This window comes from Rhipicephalus microplus, chromosome 7, assembly GCF_043290135.1.
Source record: "Rhipicephalus microplus isolate Deutch F79 chromosome 7, USDA_Rmic, whole genome shotgun sequence".
Classification (NCBI taxonomy): Eukaryota; Metazoa; Arthropoda; class Arachnida; order Ixodida; family Ixodidae; genus Rhipicephalus; species Rhipicephalus microplus.
Window position 1 is genome coordinate 152,431,030 of NC_134706.1, and position 22,208 is coordinate 152,453,237.

At 43.1% G+C, this 22,208-nt stretch overlaps 1 protein-coding gene across 1 annotated transcript in view; it reads left to right on the forward strand.

Annotated features, from left to right (window-relative positions):
• Positions 1 to 19,832, forward strand: part of LOC119180144 (uncharacterized) — a 263,388-nt gene extending 243,556 nt beyond the window's left edge. Inside the window, exons 4-6 of the mRNA XM_075869841.1 lie at positions 12,866 to 13,066; positions 14,959 to 15,176; positions 18,125 to 19,832. Of these exons, the coding sequence (XP_075725956.1) occupies positions 12,866 to 13,066; positions 14,959 to 15,176; positions 18,125 to 18,773 (1,068 nt within the window). The 3' untranslated portion in view covers positions 18,774 to 19,832. The remainder of the gene's footprint in view (positions 1 to 12,865; positions 13,067 to 14,958; positions 15,177 to 18,124) is intronic.
• Positions 19,833 to 22,208: the final 2,376 nt, after the last annotated feature.

The window sequence follows — 22,208 nt, forward strand, 5'->3', positions numbered from 1 at the left end:
CGCATGCCAAAGCAGAGCGTTGAAATTGAATGCATGTTGGCAAACACACTACACGACGCCAAACACGCTGCTCTTCATCTGCACTGACGCAGCGCTCCAATTTCTAATGCTGATGTGGAATGCGAGCGTTCACGTAACTATACAAAAAATTAATTCCAGCGACGAATTGACCGCAACCTTGTAGACACGCCCAGCATTTACGCGTCGTATGGTGAAGCCAGGGTTCCTGCAGGAACTGCAGGTGCGAGTTGTGCTCATCGAGAGGCGCTTCGCGTGTGACCTTCTGATGACCGGGACACCAACATCCTCACTTGCAGCGGGCAGAGTTTAATTAGGACACCAAGAGGGCAACTTGGCAGCCCATGGGGGCGTCTTCGCGAGCGGGAGAGAGGCGCTTCTATTAGCGCCTCTGGTGAAGTTTGGAGGCGGCTTTCTTGAGCGGGACTGTGGATGAGGCTCGCACCGCCGTCCGAGCGCACGTGTGCGGGTCTATTTATCGCTTCTTGCAGTCTTACTTGCAACCCTCGCCCCCCTTCACTCTACTGTATTATCCTTCGCCACAGCTCCACCTCCAGGTTTATTTCTGTCGGCGTCTTCGTAGCGCCTTCAGAGTCCTCACCCCCGTGTCGCTAACTTTCTTCGACTCCACCTTCTTTGAACGGCTCATTTCGTGCGTTCATTAGCGATAGAAGAATGATAAACTGAAGCCGTTTTGACTTGATGATCGCATTAAAAGAAAGATATTGGAACGGAACATTTGAAACAATGACTAATAAGATAGTATCCAATAAGTCTATGCTGAACTTCATGTACTGAGATGATGTTTTAGGCACCTTCTCGCCACTTTTTGATTTTCGTTGTATTACTTCAAATCCGCACGTTGCTTTGGTGACCCAACCGGTCGTTCAGCAATCACTTGATGTTTGTTCCCTTGAAAAAAGCAGATAAAACAAATGGGTATTTTGAAAATTACTCCACTGTCCATCTCGAAGTTGAAGAAAGTTTGCATGGACAGGTTAACCAAAGTTACGCCTACTCATTTTACTGACTTAAACCGCTCGAATCAAGGACCTTTCCATCGTTCACTCTTGAGCTTTTACACGAAGCAATCATAAGATGTATTTCCGATACCGCGGATTGATATGCCACAAAAGGGAGTTTCTAAAAATGAAGAGAAACAAAATATACTTATCGCAACCTCAACGCTCTTCGGCATGAGTACTAAAGCGCGACGTGCAGGCGCATGTCTTATGCTCATTTGTATGGGGTTGCGTATAATAGGGTCACAGTATAGACCATATTTCCTTATTGTTCTTAGTTCATGAGATCGTATCACTCATCAGCCGCCAATACCGCTGCATAATTCATTTCAGCAGTGAAATGGCGAAGCTGAGAACTATGAACTGTAGGTGACAATGAGAATTGCTGAAAGCCAAGCCGTCGGCAAAGGCACAGGGGAGCAGGGTTGCCGTTGGCTGTATTTGAAAAAGTGCGAATACTCAATTGTAGCCAAAATAGCTGTCACATCTAAGCTAACGCGAAATGAAGTGACCATGGTCACTTCAAAATTGCACCCAATCGATACATAACCAACCCGTCCGTGCGCTTTGACCGTATTCATCATAATAAAACAGTTAGACAACCATTCAGTCATCTGAACGTTCATCGGTACTCATTATTCCCTCATGCTCTTTCATTGTGGAACAAGTTACCTCAGGAGGTCATCAATGCGGACACGACACAATCGTTCGCCCATCTCGTCAATGACCTAACACTTGATTTTTAATATGCAATATATTATGTTCCTCATTAGTGCTGAGATTTTTTGTATTTCGGTATGAGTGCCATTATTGCTATGTATTATTTATATTTTCCCTGATCTTGAGAATTTCCTTATTTTTGTACCTAGTATTGTATTTTGTGATATATTAATATACTGTTTTTTCACTGACATTTGTTACCAACTCCTGCTTGGTCCCGAACAGGGCCTGCAGTATTTGTAAATAAATAAATAAATAAATAAATAAATAAATAGATAAATAAATAAAAACATTTTTTTTTGCTTGGTCTTCAATGCTAAGGAAAGAAGCAGATAAATTAATACTAATAAGATAAGTGTTGCTACATATCATCATCATGATCGTCATTATCATCATCATGGTATACTTTGTGAGAAATAGACACTTTACGACAGGTGCGAGATAATTTTGAAGCTCTTCATCGAACAAGTCAGAACATCAAACGTTAAAGTAGTTTTTTCTTGATGCCACAGACCTAATTTGAGTTGTAGAGGTTCCATTGTATAAGTTTAGCCTCACACAGTGAAATTTGGTTTGAGATGAACAACCATCCGCCATTTTCTTGAAGATATATATTTCTTCAAGTTCACCCTAAAACACGCGTGCAGCATAAGAAATAGAAACCTACACGTAGAATCAACATGGATCATCCGCTTGCGTGCATGCTATTCACGCGGCATACATGCGCGACGCGCCGCATCTCGTTCTGGGTTGAGTCGATGAGCACCAGTCTGCTGGTGAAGTGAGGATGCGCGCACAATAGCAGGTACGACAGAAAAATTCGAAAACACTGCATTCGGTACGAAAAAAAAATGAAGAAAGTGGCTGCTGCATTTGTCAATCTTGAAGTTCAAAGTAGCCACAAACAAACTGTGGAGCCAGCCTGAAACTTTTGTTGTCAGGTGGAGTATCTTAGTAACCTGTGATTAACTTAGGGCATTGCCTTGATGAGCAACTCAGGGGATGAGTTACTGCTCATGATTACTGATATGGACAAGGAAAGCAGAAGATTAGGTCTGAAATTTAGTATGCTCAAAACTAAAGTACTGTGCAAAAGCCTCGGCAGAAAACAGCGCTTTGCGATAGGTGGAGAGACGTTGGAATTCGTGAAGGAATATTTCTGGTTAGGACAGATAGTAACCCAGGAGACGAGCTATGAGAGTGAAATAACTAGAAGAATAAGAATGGGGTACATCGAATTCGGCAAGCATTCTGAATTCTTGAATGGTAATCTACCACTAATCCTCAAGAAGAAGGTATATAACAGCTGAATCTTGCCGGTACTTACCCACACACACACAAAAAAAGAAACTTGCGGCTTACAAAGAGGGTTCAGCTTTAATTGATCACGACGCAGCGAGCGATGGAAAAGAAAATAATAAATGTAACCTTAAGAGACAAAAAGAGAGCAGAGTAGACCAGGGAAGAAACCTGAGTTAAGGACAAAATAGTTCAAATCAAGAAGAAGAAATAGACATGGGCTGGGCCGGTAGTGCGTAGGCATAATAACTGCTGGTAATTTGGGGTAACTGGGTGGATTACCAGAGAAGTCAAATGTATAAGGGGGAGATGGAAGGCAAGGTTGGCCGATGAGATTAAAAAAAAAAGTTCGCAGGTATAACGTAGAAGCAGAAAGCACAAGACCGGGTTTATTGATGCATGATGAGAGAGTCCTTTCTCTATCAGTCCGCATTGTCAGGCTGATAATGAAGATGATGATAATGGGGTGCCAAAGCAGCCGATTTGGCACATTGTAACCACGAACAATGCCAGAGGACATTATCTTGATCACCACTGTGATTTCACTGAATAACATGTCTGCTTTCAGCTTTATTGGTTTCGCCTTTGGTTTTTGCTCTTGCCATTTGTGTTGTATTTCTGCAGATTATGTGACAATTTTTTGCATTTCTTTAGATTACTAACTATGCTACCTTTTGTTAATGCAGCCTTTACCCCTTGCACTGCAGGTATGATGCTCACACGGCAATCCGCTAAATCTGCGAAATGTAAAAGCACTAGTGATAGAGTCCTGTAGGCACTGAAGCAATGACCAAAAACCGAGGTGCTTAATCGCACACATCGCCCTACGTGGCTTACCGAAACTCCAACTGGCCGCCTTGCTTTATTTCCTGGCATATTAGTACAGGAGGGAGCTTACACAAAGTGGAACTACTTCGACTTTGTCCTTCGCATAGCCTCAGCTGCGCTGCCTTCGGATCCAACTATGAATGATTGAGAGCCTTGTTCCGAGTGGAGCCCAGTCTTCGTATAGAGCTCAAGCTGGTATCTCTGGGCTTGCACGCTTCTCCCATCTGAAGTCCCGGATCAGCTAACTTCTATGATTCGGATGCACTTGTACGAGACTCTACTCGGAAACTAACCGTCTCCAGGTCCACTTGTAAATGCCTAATGAAGTGCCGGCCTACGCTGGCTAGCCATGCTTTCACGTTTCAGTGAAGTTGGTCATTGCTTATTGACGTAGCGAAAACTCTTGTTGGCCGAAAGGGGCAGCCCTTGCTTGCACAGGAAAGCAGAACTGATGCTGAATCATGAGCTCTGGTATTACTGCCCCATAGGATAACCACCGAAATGATAGAGGAGATAGTGTTGTCTATTGCCTTAGGGTCTTGAGCGATACAGGATTCGTGGTAGTATACCACCATCTAAATAGGATACACTGGTGCGAAGCTTCTGCTTAATAAAAGATCATCTTGCTCAGCAGCTGTATCGCAGCTTACTGTCACAATTTTAGGCCAACAGGACTTGCCGTTTATGAACTCACGCTTAAAAATACAATGTCAATTTAAAACACCTTTGGACTGTCCAAGGCACATACTAAAGCGCGTTAAAGAACTGAAGCTGGTCGAAATTGCCGGAGCCCTCCACAACGGTGTTTCTCGTAATCGTGTTGTGGCTTTGGCACTTGGAGCTATACACAATAATAATCAAGGAGTGATAGTGCCGTGCCCTACAAGTGACTTGCGCAGCCCAAGCTCTTGTGTTCACTTCTAATCTTGCTGGGTGCGGCCGCGGAACAGGAAAAAAAAATTGGTGGATCCTTAAGCTTCGCCTTTAAGATTTGAACGCGATAGCGAAATCCGGCTCCTAGTGCGCCCTTTGACAGCTAAGTGCATGCTTATTAATATGTTTTGTCACACACACAGACACACACAAACACACACACACGAAACACGTGCGTGTGCAAGTGCGACGTATCTATAGTAAACCAGTTACTGTCCAGTCCGGCAACTTTCCTCTGCTATAACCACGCTCTGCTTTAGTCGAGACACGTTTTTTCACAATGTCTCACATATGGCGCACAGACACACACGCACTCGCGTGCGTGCATGAATGGTACATACAGGTTTTTGATCTAAGGCACGAGTCGCATGGCATCCAAGATAGACGCTGCGCGCTCGCCATTTCAAGGCCATAAAGAGTCTCACAATGCCTCACAGATGGCAGTACATTATCTAACGCTTCCTGATTGGTTGATGAACGCCTCTGTGATGGCATGTTATGTTTTGCGCTTGATGGACATAGTTGTCCATTTTTAGAGCTGTTTCAAAGTTCCTGTGTGTTTTAGCGGCGATGGCTCCACTATCCCAGCCTTTTTATACCCCTGTCACACGAGAAGACTTAATGTCGTTTGCCCTGATTGACATTTACATTTAATGACATTAGTTGACTGTCACACGGTGACATCTAATGTCATTGAAAGAAAATGACTTTAGATAAAGAATGCGCTAGCCAAACTGATTCGAATGAGTTTTCGCCGGCAAGATATACTCTCGCAGGAAGAGGGACGTGAACAGAGTATATACGAACGGGTTAATAAATCGTAACAAGTATTAATATGGTTTTATTTTGAAGTATTTTATGAATTTATTTGCATACAATTCAACTGAGTCATTAGAAAATTTTTTTAATATTCTCGTTCAGAGCAACATTCTCAAAAGATCACCGGCCATGTTGGCCATGTCAGCCATGTGCTCAGTGTTTACGCTAGCCTATGGAGCTTGTAGCCGCTCTTCACCATCTCACGACTGACTAGCCTGTTCTTCGATTTCGATGTGAAGCGGCCTTTCTGGTTAACATGATTAGCACGAAGGGAGAAATACGCCGTGACAACGCTTCTTATCAGATCGGCACGAGAAGTTTCAGCGGCTTCCTCGCATGCACTCCGCCATGTCAGCTATATTGAACGTTTACCACGTGACCCCAAGAGCGATAGTGGCTCTAGTCTCGCCACGAATTCGTATGAGCTAGGAGCTTTTCTTTGGATGTTCAAAAAACTGCATATTAACCTTTCATCTTCAATTTCATTCACGTGGAAACATTTTTATAATGCTTACTATACATGATAAATTACTTACACAGGCTGCGGCTGTCTGTTGTTCAGTGCCGTTTTAGCGACATCACAATTGCCATCATTTACAAGTGGCATTACATCTTTCCGTGTAGCAGCACACGCCTCCTAATTTCATTCGATGTGGCGAATGTCATTAGACTAAAATGACAGTAAACTTTATCGTTGACACAAGTATTAGACGTAGTTTGATGGCCTCGCAAATGCGCCCACAAGTTGCCGAATGGCCTCGTTTTCGTCGTAACACCTGTCGAACAAAACGCGTCAAGGAGACTCCTTCCACTACATGGCATTTGTGTAGTGTTCTTTCCCAAAGCAGCTGCAAGTAACATCGTGGCTTTGACCCCGTTCCGGAGTGGCTTCCCGTTCTTGACGCTTGTGTGTTTGCCTGACTTCTGATGAAGTATGTTCTGTGTACTTTACTGGTGATAATGTCGTTCATTAAAGAAAAAAAATAAGATTGTGGTTTTGAGGTAGGACACCTGCTTGCCACGCGAATGGCCCGAGTTCAATCTTCAATGGTACCGAAAATTTTATTTTTATTTTTATTTGCTTCTTTATCTATTTTTCGCTCACGGTCAATTTTTCGCCCGCAACCAACGGTGCCGACGCCGACGGCGAAATTTCTGCGGCACGAGCTTTTTAGCACCATCGCGTTAAAAAGCGAGTAGAGTGCAAAAGAACGAAAGAACACGGAGAGCGAGCGTCTTGAAGGAGCCGCCACTAAATCTCGGTATCATCTGACGCCCCGACCAGACGTGCAGGCGTGAAGCCCGAATCGCGTGTTCGCGTGTGCCGACACCGATGACTTATGCAGCTAGCTTCTCCCCTCTGGCGCCGTAACCTACCGAGATCACCGCACACGTCATGACCCGACTGTGTCATGGCACGCGGACGTGATTTGCAGAAGAACGCTTCGCGCGACGCTAAATTCGCTGCAGCCGCGCCTGTGAAGCGAGAGTGTTTGTAGCGATTTGCGACACCCGCGGAAGTGTTTGCTCGCCACAGCTGCATGCAAAGAGATCACTGCTGCGGGGAGTAATCAATCCCGGATTCTTCGCATTTACATGCAGTTGAACAGGCTTGCACAACAATGACGGCGGTGCAGTTGCACCTCTAGTGTTGTAGCAGACAACCAATTAACGATTGCGGCAGTTAAGGTATGGGCGAAATCCGTCGACTATTCGCGTCGGACCGGCGCGTTGACGTAATCCTTGCATTGCCACTACAAGCGACAGTCAGAACATATTAAGACTGAATAATTCCAGCTGAATGAATTTTACAGTTTCCCCGAACATCGCATGTTACGTTGTGCTCATTTTCTGACGCTGCCATGGGCCACCTCAAACATGGCAACGTAGCAAAACGGCGTCGCCATGATAAAAACGCGCATGAACTCGCGCTTTGTCTCAAAGCAACCCATATTTCTAGGCAGGGTGTGGTGCGATGCGGAAAAAATTGTTGAATTGTTTTAGGTTTAGAAATTGTATTTCGAGAACTGTAATTCTGGTAATTCCATTCTTTAGACTAGTGATTCCATCCTATAGACTATAATAAGTTCTGTTATTAAATTACGCGACACAATCTCTACGCGTGACATGACAAATTTTGAAGTGTGCTTGTCGCATTTCGGCACCATTTGGGCGCTAAGAAATTTCCTCAAACTTGGTATGCTAAGTCCATGGCTAACTCCCAGGACAACCTGCTTCATTTTTACCCATTTAAAACTACGCTGATCCAAGAAGTTTCAGTCAAAAAAGTGTCGTCATGGCGAATGGTGTGAAGTAGCGCAGCCAGTCAAACTTTCTTTTTGTTTCGCACTTTTTCATTCACTAATCGTACCCTTTGAGCAGTCGTTGTGGTTTTGGTAAAGTAAAAGAATAGTTTAGTAAAATAAAAAAGAATTGTGTTGCTTTTTAGTGTCTCTTTAAGGTGTGCTCTCACTATCCAACGCATGTATCTGGTTGGAGGCTCAACTTGCACTTCAGAGACATGCGATAGAGAATAAAGGTCAGCCGAGGACTCGCCTGGTGTTGATAGGCCTCCATTTCAGCTTTGCATGAGTTTATTCGCTTGATGGAAATCTCTTGAGCGAAGCCTCAGTATTACCGATGGTGTTAGCCACCTAACTAAAAATGATACAAAGTATTTGCAATGTTCAGTGCTATAAAATGCGGGTTTGATTCCGGGGAGAGGACACCGCATTCACGTTTTACAACCTGCAATAAAGTTTTTTGCTTAGTTTTTGTTGCATGTACTTTTAATAACCCTAGTAAACTACAGTTATTCTCGCTTTGCCCTATACGTTAGGCCTCATGGCCATTCAAAATGTAGAATACTAAGATGTAATTTAATCTCTTTAGATATGCTAATTGGGAACTACAAAAAGAAACATCAACGAGAGATTTAGCAAACGAAAGCTTCACATTAAGTTGGTAACATGTTCCGAAGGAAAGCCTAAGGCAGGCTCAGGCTTGAGGTGTGCCTAGCTCAACAAGCGTAGGCGTCTCGTCAATAGATAATATTTTCAATTCAGTACTTTTTTCAGTACGTTTGAAAGGCGCAGTTGTACGTAATTACATTACTACAACATAAACTAGCGATAATTTTAAGACTCCTACATCACTTTTCGAGCTCACTCCAGAAGTATGCGCCCATATCTGCCTCGTAACTTACATATGGTGGTTTTTCATTAACTTAAGGTGCTGAAAACATATGAATGTTTTCTTCAATAATTTGTCATAATGCACGAAACCACTGAGAACCGGAACAGTCACTCGTCACCATCATTCATATTGAATACTGTTGGGGATCAAGAGCAAAATGGTAACGCGTGAAATCTAATCACTGTAAATGGTGTTGCCTTTTTTTATTTTCCCACCCGCACCAAGGCGTGCAGAACAAGTGGGCGTGATCTGTTTGCGCGAACACAATTTGTCTCTCCTTTCCAGCAGGAGCACTCACTCGTTCTTCCAACGAAGTGCACAGCGCGCATGCCACTGTATGTTCAACGCACACTATTGCACGCATGCTGCAAGCCACGCACTCTGTACGACGATGGATGACCGGCCACTGCCTGGCTGTTGTCGCGAACGAGGTTCTTCTTTCGCTACGTCTTCCTATCTCGCTTGCACAGTGGCGAATCTATTTAAAGACAGCACATAACCCCGCTACGTGCCCCAGGTTTTTGCTTGCACCTCTGTCAGACATGATGATTGCATGGAGAGTATGACTGACCCTCCTAAAGCGGAATCAATGCTGTCATTTGAACCATCGTCTGGTTACGTATGTTTACCAAGGCATCGAATGAGGCAGGCTTGCGTGGGTTCGTATTTCACTAGAGTCCCGCTTATAAGTCGTACTTTTATAAAGACTTTACGGAATTCAAAAAGTAAAAAAAAAGTTGTTATTTTCCGTCTTGTGGAAATAATAACTTCTCTAGTGGTCTGCAGAAGTTCTTAGGAATTATGATAGACGAAAAATTGTCGGGAGCACTTCGCCCTAGATCTTCCAAACAATCACCTAGCTTCCCCATAGGTAATACCGCTTCCACCGTATGATTTTCTTTCAACAGTCTGTTTTTCTGGGCAAAGTAAGGCACTCTAATGAGTGGCCCTACGAAGTCCACTATTATGACCCCGTTGATATAGAGTGACTGATTGAGATTATCCTATTTTAACTTTGTAGTGTCTGGGTAACCATTTCCTACCCAGCTCCTCAAGTAATGTCTGAACAAGATACCTTTGCCTAATGAAATGAACAAATGAACAAAATACGAAACTACGTACGTTTTGAGCTCGTGACTAACGGGAATAAAAACGGTTGAACAGTATTTCTTTGGAAATGTTTTTGCGGAGCCCATATTAAAACAAAATACTGCGGAAAAAACGTTGAGGCTAACCAGTAAATTCCGCGTCATAATGCTCAAATTATCTGCTGTGTAATACGGTTCATCATATACACTCGACTATGCTGTTTACACGTCATCCATCTTGTCTTAGAATAATATCATAAGCGGAAATAGATGCCTGCTTTCAGATAAAGATGGGTACTTAATAATGATCGACCACTATTTTCGCAGCTGGTTATCTCTAAAAATTGTATAATAGAAGTTTGCATGATACCAGAAATGTGCTTTCTGTGAAAACTCCACAAATGCATATACGTTTGCAGCAGAAGTGAGAGTTGAGTCATTAGGTTCGGGTTAATTTTGAGACAGTGGTAAAGATGAATGACACAGCCTTTATCTTGTTAATTTTTCTTTTGTGTTTTTCGTCTTTTGCGGTGTTTTAAAATGAACATACAAGATTTTTGTACAGTGCCGCCGACAACAGACTAAGAATGATCTGCTGTTTCATCGTTTTGCTCTTGGTGTGTGATAAAGAATTATCTGAATCATTATAGGGTTTGAGTGCTGCCGATTGTCCAGCAAGCAGCCATACCAAACCTGTCATATTGTGCTTGAATTGTGAATAGTGCATGTGTGGCCATCGTTTGGTAATACGAGGGGGGTGAGGATGCGTGGATGTAAGGAAAATACACCGATATTCACGCGTACTAATGTGCAAGCAGACAAACACGTTGATGCACGCTGCAAGCCCCGCAGTACTTCCCGTTGTGGTCAGTACATGGGCGTCTGCCTGAGGAGGAGTGAAGTTCTGCAGCCCGAGTGACCACCGCGGTCGCCTACCGGGGCTGCGGCTGCTTTGTCTCCTGAATGATGGGGCCTGTCACCGCGCGGAAGCCCGTCGCGTTCACGCACGTCCGATCACGCCCGAAAACAGAGCCACGGATGCGCACTCCCCGTCAACCACCGATCCTTTGCAACCACCGCTGCTTGCTCTGGTTGTTTTCGAGTCTATTTATTTCTCTTTCTGTGGGTTTGCTGAATGAGTGCTTGCTTCTGGCTTTCCTTGTCCCCAAAAGGAGGATCATTTCACTTTCAGATGATCTCTTGGTTTTCTCGTCTTTATGTTTTCTTTCCATTGCTAGCAAGATCTGGCACAAGATCCGTTATTCACTCGTGTTATTTCTTATTGATGTTTTTGAGAGGAACACAAATCGCGGTTTCTTTTTTGACTCTGGCGTATTCCTAGCACAAATTTCTACATATGTGAAAATAATTGATTGGAAAACCACTTTTGAAATCGGAGGTTTAAGTTCTTCGTAACCTGAGGTATATAAATACTGGCGTTATGAGCGTGTAGGCATCGCTGGGGGTTCATTATACACCAGAGGTATAATGTGTTAACAAAAGGAGACCGAAGCTGCAAGAAAATCTATTATATAACCGGGAAACTTCAGTTCCAAAGTTCTTGCTTACACCCCTGCAATCACACGCATTCAACAAGGAACAATGCGGTGATTAGAAACGCAGATGTGCTACTGCTTAAGTCGTCGTGTGACGTTTCTGCGCATTGCACGCGTACAGGTAAAGATGCTGTTGATTATTAGGGCGCTTTGAGGAAAATTCGCAAATGATTTCAACCGATGGGAAAAATGAACTTGGGAGGATTAAGGGTGATGTAATAGACAGTCTATCGAAAAGGAGAGGAACTGCGAGACCCTGGAGATAGTGATCAGTTAGTCCCAAATGTACAACTTCCGTTTGTTTTTTTTTCTTTGAATCTTGGCCAGCGACTACATTTTGCGCCACTCTCTCTGTCTCAAAGACCCGCCATTGATGTTATTGTAACCACTTGGAGGTATGATGCTGCCTAGAAGACGGAAAGTGGGCGAAACGGATGTGTAAACTAGGTAATGGGTCCGCTTATTCAAGAGGCTTCGTTTACCTTTTTTTTTCGCCTTTTCGCCGAATAAGTCAATCAACAGAATCTCAATTGCATTTATGCTTTGGTCGAAGTGAATTGACCACATGCTGGTAAAAGCTAGAGTTCCGACTTCTTTTTCCGCTGACAGAAATGTAACAATATTTATGTTTAATTTTCGTGAGCGATCACTGTGTGGATTATAATTCTGTTCACACAGCATGACGGCTGCTTATTCGTTGCATCGATAGCGCACAGCTGGGCTATACATTGTGTGCATTAATTCCCATTGAAGTTATGGCGCTACTGCATGTCGCATTGAATTGGTGGTTCTGTATTATGGTATCATCATTTACAAACTTAGTCGTCTCCACATTAAGGTCGACCATTATTCAATTTCTTTTGCATGTAGACAGCTATGACTCACCAAAGTTTGCTTAAACATATTGAATTCGTTGAGTTCTTGCTCAGTTCTTGATATTACACGCATATCCTACAGAAGAACGCAAAATTGGCGAAAAACTGAAAATAGACTTCCGAAATTTATTGCGTAAACCATTGTAAGGGTTAGCAATAACGGGCATTTTATGGTGTCGTAGCCATCTGTATTTCGTTTCTGCGACATTTTTTTCTTTTCCGCAGCATCATGTCAAAAGAACAGTGGTCATTTTGGTGTTTTACATGCTTCAAGTAATAATACAACTCAACGCTGCTGTGTAAAATGGCCCCGTAAATGCACGAAAAACGGGACTTCAAGTGAGAGTCAGGCAGAAGTTGTTGGCAGTGTCAGGAACGGGAAAGCTTCTATTCTGCCGGTGTTTGGTTACAAAGATCAGACAGTGTTGCTTCTGTACAATAAAAGGGAGAATTCATTCGCGTCAGTCTCTGCAGTCGCTAAACTCGCCTTTCCTGTCTGTTCTACTTTGCAGGTGTGGTTCCAGAATCGTCGTGCAAAGTGGCGAAAGAAGGAGAACACCAAGAAGGGGCCCGGTCGGCCAGCTCATAATGCGCACCCTCAGACCTGCTCGGGCGAACCCATTCCTCCCGAAGAGATCGAGCGACGAGAGAGGGACCGTCGGGAGAAGAAACTACGGAAGCAGCTCGAAAGGCAGGCCAAAAGGCTGCAGCAGGTGCGCCTATAACGTGTCACTTTCAAGGCATTTTTTTCTTGAAACCCTATGGAAAGTTTGTTCATCGTCTATTACCATATATTATCGTCGTAATGGAATGTTTCCTATCATAAGGATCCATAGTGCATTGGATATGTTGGAGACATGCTTGGCAGTATGGTGTGGTGTCTCCTTGAATAGACAGTTGACCCGGCTTAAGCCGTTCGCCCGCCCTGCTGTACATATTGGCAACCTATGCTTCTGGGTGTACAGAAGTACTGTGAGGAATGAACGAAAGAGAAAAAGAATGCACGGGAACAGCTGCATACGGTAAGAATTTCCTTCAGGTGTGTGCATATACGGATCTAATTAGTTGCTCTCTTTCAGTGCTGATTCAGAGTTTTCAGCTTGACGCAGACGCAGAGGTTTCCTACTTGATAGAAAAAGAAAAAAAATAGAGCTCACCATGGCTCCAGCATGTTTGCCATAGACCTTCCTAAATTTAACAATAGGGTACTCTCGCGTCGCGATCATTCAGCAACCAAAGGGATGCTTGGTGTACACAAATTTGCCCAGTCGTCGGACTTGTAGTTTCAAAGGCACTTCGTTTATTGTTGTGCTTTGGTTTTGTTTAAAATAAAAGAACGGAGCGTTGTCAACTTTGACACCCAATTAGAATTGGTGGGCCTAAAAGGTGGCGAATTGAATCTTCTGCACATTCGCCCTTTGTCTTCCCACGCGGAGCCGAATGGAGCCGAAAGAACGAAGACTACACAGACTTGTGCACTGACGATGTCCCGTGCTTGCGGAAGCGCTGTTCAGTGCCGCTCTCATAGACGCTAGCACTGGCATTCCCTCTAATGTACTTATAAAAAACTCCATGATGTCCACTACAGTATTCCTCATTCTGAGGAATAACTTGCCATCGTTATGGTGGATAATGGCCATAGATGACGCACATATGCTATGAATAAAAAGCAATCTTAGAGTACATCATACGAACGCCATGCTGGATATGAGTTTCGTATTATAAAAATGAGTTTACGTACAGGGCGGTCGAATAAAAATATTTGGGTATCACATTTACCATCACCCATACAACGCTGTGAACATTGCGAAACACTTCTCCATTTGTTTTTCGGCTAGGGACAAAGACATGTGGCCTCATGTTCAAAAATAATTTCCAGATATTCATTTGTAAGTAATATGCGGAGTGATCAAGGCTTGATGTGGTTTTCTTGGCAAAAGTTTAGGTAATTTAGCAAATCGAAGCAATATTAGCAATTAGCAATACAAAGCAGCTGCGAAACTTTAGCTAGTTGAAATAATGGCCATGGTGGTTGTAAGGAAATGAATTCTAAATGTAAGGACACCTGTGTATTTAGGACTAGGTGCACTTTTAAAGACCCTCAGGGGTGCAAAATAAGGAGACTGCCACTGTGTAGTTCTTTATAACTACGTAGAGGTTTAGAACATATAGTCAAGCAATTTTTGCTCCTACTTTTCTGAAGAACCCAACGAGCCATAACGTTTGCTTCTTTAGACATGTGTAAATTCTCGATGTCTTTCACCAGCGTTCATAATTTTTTGGGGGGGTTTGAATCCCGAATATGCGCGGGGTAGCAGAACTTACTTTTAGCAAGTTGCAAAATATTCACCTTAGGAAGCAGAGCATTTAGCACAATACCAAAAGAGTAAGGTAAGGAACTATGACACACGTGGTGAACCATTTTTTCTCACATTATTTCGTCCTTGTCTTACGTGCATATTGGCAAAATCAAGTTTTAGGCTTGTTTTAGCAGCTATGATATTGCCCCTTCTTCCGGCTATTTCTGGGTCACCACATTTTTCTCCTCCTTTACGATTGTATTTGTTCATCTAATTATGACTTTTTCAATCATGAATTCCGTCAGGCCCGCCTCAAGCCTGGCGTCAACCTTGCGAGTCTACGAGAAACCATCCAGCAATCACTAACCGAACTATGGAACACCAACCCGACCAAGGAACCACGGGCCCTGGTTGGCCCGGAAACGTTCCGCCTATTGGAGACGCTCGGCTTCGACGTCATCGAAGTCCTTTCGCGGGCTCGCTTTGAACCACCACGGCGACAAGATGGGGCTCCGCCATCCAGGTTAGTGTATAGGCTGCATTCGCGTCTAACCCCGAAACACGGCCACACGATGTATATCGTGTAGCCTAATGAAGGGAGACTAGGCACGGTGAAGGACAATCAGGAGTATAGCCTGCAACGAGTGTAAACAAGAAGTTACTGGAGAAGCGAGCACTTTATTTAAAGCCGCAACGAACTTAGCGCCACCTCACGTGAAAATGTTTGAGTTATCATACCGTTTATAAGCTAACGTGTTGTGCCAGTGGTTCATCTCTCTGCGCCGACGACAGGCACTACATTGCCACACAATGGTATGGCACAGTGAGGCTTAACCCCTAAAAAATTAGAAACGACTAGACCAAATAAATGTTTAAGGAGGTTCACCTTGGGTCCTCTGTACACCAATGCAATACTCTAACCATTCGGCCACAGGATTTTGTTCTACCCGTAAGCAACCGCGTTGATTCGGTTGTCACTTATATATGCTTTGGAGCACAAGACCAAACATACGAAACACTCAAAATCAAGACACCGTAGTCAAGTCGTACTAATTGTACTCCACGTACCATTTACCAAAACGAGAACACGACAAAACTTTATATCATCTACTTGGAGGACCCTGCAAATTTTATTTATTTGTTTCATTTATTACACGTTAGGGGCACGAAAGCGTTACATGAGAGGAAGGGGGGAGGTGCCTGCATAGTTTTCTAAACATTATAACACGATGGTTGGTAACAAATCAAATCAAACAAAATAAATAGAACAAAATAAATTTAGCATCGGCTACGTACATCGGGTACCTACATATTTGCCGAGTTTCCGCTTATATGTTTGCGTATTCAATCGTAGAACTCTTCGTCGTAGTTCTACAAAAAATCCCTTCTTATCAATTTACAGCTGTTGTGACCAGTATTACTTAGCTCGGCCATAATTAACTTAAGTTAGACGTTTGAGGTTTGTTAGGCTATGCAGAATCCGCTGCTGCCACTTTATATCTGACAAAAATAGCTTCTTTAATTTAAATAGTATTACCATAGGTTAGCCAATTCGACAAGGCACGGAGGAAAAATTAAAGAAAATGCACACTTTGAAATAAGCATTTTGTTCTCAAAACAAGAGTGTTGCCAAATAAGCCGTGATTATTGCTCCCAGTGGAGGAAGAAATGACTTTCTTGAAATATTTGCGCAAGCTCATGAGGACACAAAAGAGAACACAAACGGGCAAAATCTAACAACTGGTTTATGTTCTGAAAAACATTCGCCCAATACCCCCAGATTTGCGCCATCTGGTTACCAAAACCATTTCAACTGCGCGCCTAGCAAAAGCAGCTTACAATCACAAGACCGGAGCGCAATTTCTTACGCTAGTAGGGCAACCAAAAGTTGGCTAAAACACTTAACTCTCTGCTTGTCTATCAGATAGGCTTTCATTATTTCTCTTAAAATTCTATTTTGATGCCTGTATTACAAGCTAGTTTCACTAAAACAAGGAGAACATGCGCACTGATCGCAATGAAGTGATAAATGTGTATTCGGGTGACCTTTCAGACTCGACATATGCTTCCTTAGGCTCGTGTTATTACATCTTTCAGCCTACCCTATATGTACACAGCCACACGTCAGAGATACACAATACACCACCTTGTGTGCACATTGAACAAATTGGGCGCTTGTGTGTTATGCTGCATTCCTTATGTATCCTTCTCACTTTGTCGCATTTCTGGTTCACTGACGCGCACTCTCCTACAAATTTGTTTTTGGCTGAAAACACCACGTTGACATCCTTCCTTACAGCTACCTTTTTTATTCTGTGCGTGTAAAAAGATCGCGACTTTTTAAGCCCTAGTACATTGATGGAGATTTGGCATTCTGCCAAGAGACTTGTCAATGTCAGGGCGTGTGCCTGCGCCAATATTTCAAGATGGGTATGCTCCAACTAGGCCGAATTGCAGTTTTGCTTAAAAAATTACCGTTTCCTACAATATCAGATAGAAATTGAGTATGAAGCACAGCTGGCAAATATTAACAACTAATAAATTATGTCTTAATATGGGCCTCTATTTGTGCGTCACATTTCCTTGGCAAGCAGAGCTATTTATTTATTTATTTATTTATTTACACATACTGCAGCGCTATGTGCGCTATGGCAGGAGTGGGTGTACAAAATACGCTGTATTTTAACAGACAGGAATGAAAATTATGTAAACAGGTAACATAATACAGATGTGTGGTTATACAAGGACAAAAGTGCACAAACATGTGATTAACATGAATGAAAATAGAATAAAGAAACAATGCAACTCAAGAGCTAACACCAATGGCAAATAGATGAGGGTAGGTTACAGACGCATGTCATGGATGTCGGCTTGAAAATTGGATGATGGGCGTGAACGAATAGTACCAGGTAACGAATTCCAGCCTTCAATAGAACGGGGGGGAAAACTGAACTTGAACATATTAGTTCGAGCATAGTAAGGCGTTAAGTTTAAGTTGTGATAGCTTCTTGTCGTTGACTGGGGTGCAATGTTTATGTAGTCCTTGTCATTTGAAAGTTTAACCGAAGACGTCACAATGCTATGCAAGAATTTTAGTGACTCTATTCGGCGACGCGAAGAGAGCGAAGTTAAGTTCAGTGAAGAAATAGTAGAAGAGGGTGAAAAGTCGCGGTCATAGCGATGACATAGGAATCTTACAGCTTTTTTCTGAAATGTGTTTATAAGGCTTGTTATATCTATACTTCATTGTGACTGTCTTATAGGTTTGACTCAATCAGAATCGACATTGCTTGATCAAAGAAAGTTTAACATTGACAGTCACTTCTAATTAAGGAAACACGTCAGTGATTAGTTGATCACTACAAAGTAGTGTTTTCTTTAATCATCTTATTAACCAACTTATTACGTCGAAGTTCATAATTGGAGTGGGCTAACCAGCAGCATCACTTTTATTTCATTTAATTTTTTCAGATCTTCTGCGGATGACAGCTCCTCCGACGTGCCAGCTCATCGCTTCATGACTCTACTAGCGACCGGCACTCCACCTGGAGGAGGCGTCGTCGTGAGTGGTGGCAATGGCGGAGGCAAGTCGTCCGCCTTCAGCATCGAAAGTCTCCTGGCGTCTCGAGGAGGCTCTCGGGAACAGGCGAAACACGTGACACCACTGCGGTTACCAATGGCGACAACGACGGCGAGCGGCTTTCCACTCGTAGTCCAGCAACCAATGGGCTTTCTGGTACGTCCTGAGCTCCAGGAACGCGGCTGTAATGATGGAGGTGACATCAGCATTGAAGGAGTTCAACAGCAACGTCAGCAACAGCAGCAGCGGGACTGCTGCAGCTCAGCTGAGGACGATTTCAGTGATCCTGACGTCACCGGTTGCGAGGACGAGGATTCAATCTCGCAAATGGACAGCAAACGGACCTCCAGAAGAGAGGTAGCAGACGACGACGATGACGTTAGTGTCGGTGGTGGGGACGTTCGCGTTGACGACGATGGTGACGTGTCCTTGCGTGGGGACAGGAACAGGGACGTAGTGTCTGAGGACGAATCGGCTTCCATCCACGTAGCGGTCGATGACGACGGTGTGGACGGGGATGACGAAAGGGATGCGTGGTAAGGATGGTGACGGAACCACGAAGTGACACCCGGCACACGTCGACGATGCACTGGTTTGATGAGCAGCGAAGACATATCGTATGCTATTGTGACATGCAACGTGCTTTCGACAATGATTGAGACCAATGCGGATCTTTTTTTATTATTTTGGCCCTGATTGCCTCGTGTGCTTAAGATGCCAAAAAAGATCCAATAGCAATCGAGGAATCCAACTCAAGGTGGTTCCAGTCGCAAACAAAACAGTGCAGTGGAACAGAAATATTAAATTGGGAAACAGTCAGTGCAACACACGGCTTCAGTTGACCGTCGTAGAAATAATATATAGGTAGTGGGAATTGTTCGTAATCGTCACCATGATAAATTACAAACACAAAGGCATCTCTGGGCGGTACATATTTTGCGCAGTACGGCTTGTGTTCCATCGTCGTGAGGGAAGCGTGGAATCGTGTAAGCTGTGCCTAATTTTCAAGCGAAAGAATCTGCTATACACTGGCGGAACTGCCTGAGGCACTCCTGTTGATGTGACATTCGCACATATTTGAAATGAACAGTGTTGTGGTCGTGTCTGCTGCCCAACAGGCCTTTGCAATCGTGCGGTGTGGATTCTCTGGTCTCACATTTTTCGATGTGCGACAGTGACTTTGGCTAGATTTTGCAAGGGACATTGTGGTTCTTTCGTTCTCTATTTATTATGTATATGTCTTCGTTACAACTTCTTTTCAAGTGCAAATGTGGGTGCGGGTATCTTTGGGGTTACGAAAGACGTCAGAACTTAGTAAATTAGCTGTTGAAGACCAGAAATGATGCGTCAGTGTGTACTTGTTTGCATGCTTGCATGTGTGTGCTTGAACTTTAGATGACGCAGGTATGTTTTTTTATTTTTTTTCTATGACAAGGAAGGCCCACGTTGTGACTTAGTCAAGAAAGAAAGTCTCTGAAGATGGTTGTGTGATTTAAAGCGACATTACGTCATTTTCGTGAATAGATTGACCTGTTTTCAATTCTCACCTGTGTTTTGTATTCCACCGCAATATTGAAGAAAAAGAAATTAAGGATTTAATACAGCGTATGTATTCATCAATTAGGTTGGAGGATGATACCGCGCTTGCGGTCATTTTCGAAGTCTATTCTCTGTTAAATAGCAGAGGACTGCTGGATTGTCGAGGCAAACGAAAAGAATAGTTAAAGATAAACAAGATGGAAAAGATGACATCAAGGATACGAACAAAACCCCAATAATGTATACTATCCTGAAGCAGCACTTAACTGGACATAAAATACTAACTCAGGAATCAAACCAGCTGTGTGTAAGCAATACAGACTTATTAGAAAATGATGCCAACGAGTCAAAATACTACGTCATTGGACAAAGTGGAATATGGTTAGCTGTTCCGATGTGACCGATGGAAGTGGATCTAGAGACATGAAATACCACTATTTGAAACAGAGATAGCAGGAGAGGGGGTGTCACAAACAAAACCGTATGTTAAAATTATTGACAACACTATAAAACAGCCGTTAAAAATGAGGAAATTGATATTACAATTTTAATGGTATAATGGATGTGGTTGAGTCCACATACACATAACTAGACCAATTGAACAGAAAGACAATAAAATAGACTTAACGCAAACTGACACAAAACATGCGAGTTTTAACAGTACCTGTTGTTGAACTTAGCAGATATCTAAAGAAATTACAGCGAAAAATCGCCCTGAGAAGAATTCATAACAACTCTATTGTTAAGCAATTTAGAAGACGTTGTATGTGACAACTTTAAAACACTGTACGCGCTCTGCTTTATATATTAAAATATACGATAAATTTGAAAAATAGTGAAAATATAATTGAAACCAAAGCCTCTAAGATGGTGGGCGGGTGGCGCGTTTCTCTCCAGTCGTCCCTACCGCATGGCGAGAGCGCGTGTCCAGAGACGGGTGTGGCGCGCTCTTATGTCCACACCGCGGTGCTTTCACAGAGGGCTGAAAAGGCAGCCACACTGTTGGCACAGCTTGCATTTGGTGAGGAAAAAAATGCTTTTGCGCATATACATAGGCTGCCGCTCATATAAAAATGTCGGTTTATGGTGTACGAGAGGCAAAGTCTATGCTCAGTCGTATACATACTCAAACGGACTTTATTTGCTGCAGGTTTGTGCCATGCATATCACAATCGCGATGGGTCCTAAATATATACGTAAGTGCGGCAAACTTAACAACTTCGAAGTTTCTGTACTGTATGGTATGGCGGCACTGGCGAAGAAAAAAAAAGTGACAGCCGGAAGCGTAGGCGAAGTTAAGAAAATTGCTGTGTTCTGCGCTCATGGGTAACACTCGAATAAATGGGTTCCTGTATCTTTTCTTTCATGGAGCTAGACCTTTTTTACATCGTAACGCCGCTTCAGGAATCATCGCAGACGCATTCATGCAATCACAGCTGACGCAAATGCCGCGCTCGCAAAGCGCACCCCACTTCGCACTCGGCCACGAGGCTTCCCCAGGTTCCCTTTCCATGCAGCTACCTCCTGTCAAGCAGTAGAAGCGGGAGACAAAAAGAAGGGGTGCATGCGGTCGCCATACGTCTACACTACATCTAGACTGAACATTACCGGTTCTGCGATGAACACGGGCTGGTTACAGACTCTGAGTTTTACGCACTGTGAGTTTTACAGTGTTCAGTGCATACGTTGGGTGTGGTAAGAACAACATGAAAATCTTTGCTTGTTCAAGAAGAATGCAACATGCGTTCAGTGTTTATTGGACCTGGTATAAAACACTGCGCGTAAAATAGCAGTGACACTTTGCCCTTCTTTCTTCAGTAGTTTACGCCGACGATTATTTAGTTTTCTTCAGAAAGACGTCGTTATGCTGTATGTGCGACCCATTAATCTGGATGCTGCCTAGAGTATAGTGTAATTGAACTCGACAGCGATAAAACATTTGGGCTATTAGAACATAACCAAAATTGAGATTATGAAAAAAGAGACGATGAAAACTCAGGCAGTTTCACTGTGAACGACGTCGGAGTAACTGTAGGATGGCTAATTTACTCATTCTTCAATATTTTTACAAAATTGCTTCTCACGTACCTAATTTCGATGACATGACCAGGGCACTCAGTTACATACAGCGTAACTGTGCTTTGGTTGATGACCTCATAAATATCTGTATTCGATAAAATAGTAAAATATCACGATAGGAGGGCAATTTTTAACGATATGAGAGCAACATGATTCAACGACAATATTTAAAACAGTTATACACGTCTTCAAAAAGGACGAATCCTACAATGCATCTATATTTCTAAAATTGACGAATTTAGCTCCGAGACTAAATCGACGGACTGTAATAAAAAAAGTAGTGCTGCTACAGACGAATTGATAACTCGTTACAATGATCTATGTCAGGAAAATTGAGCAGTTTTCATTTTTTTTTGT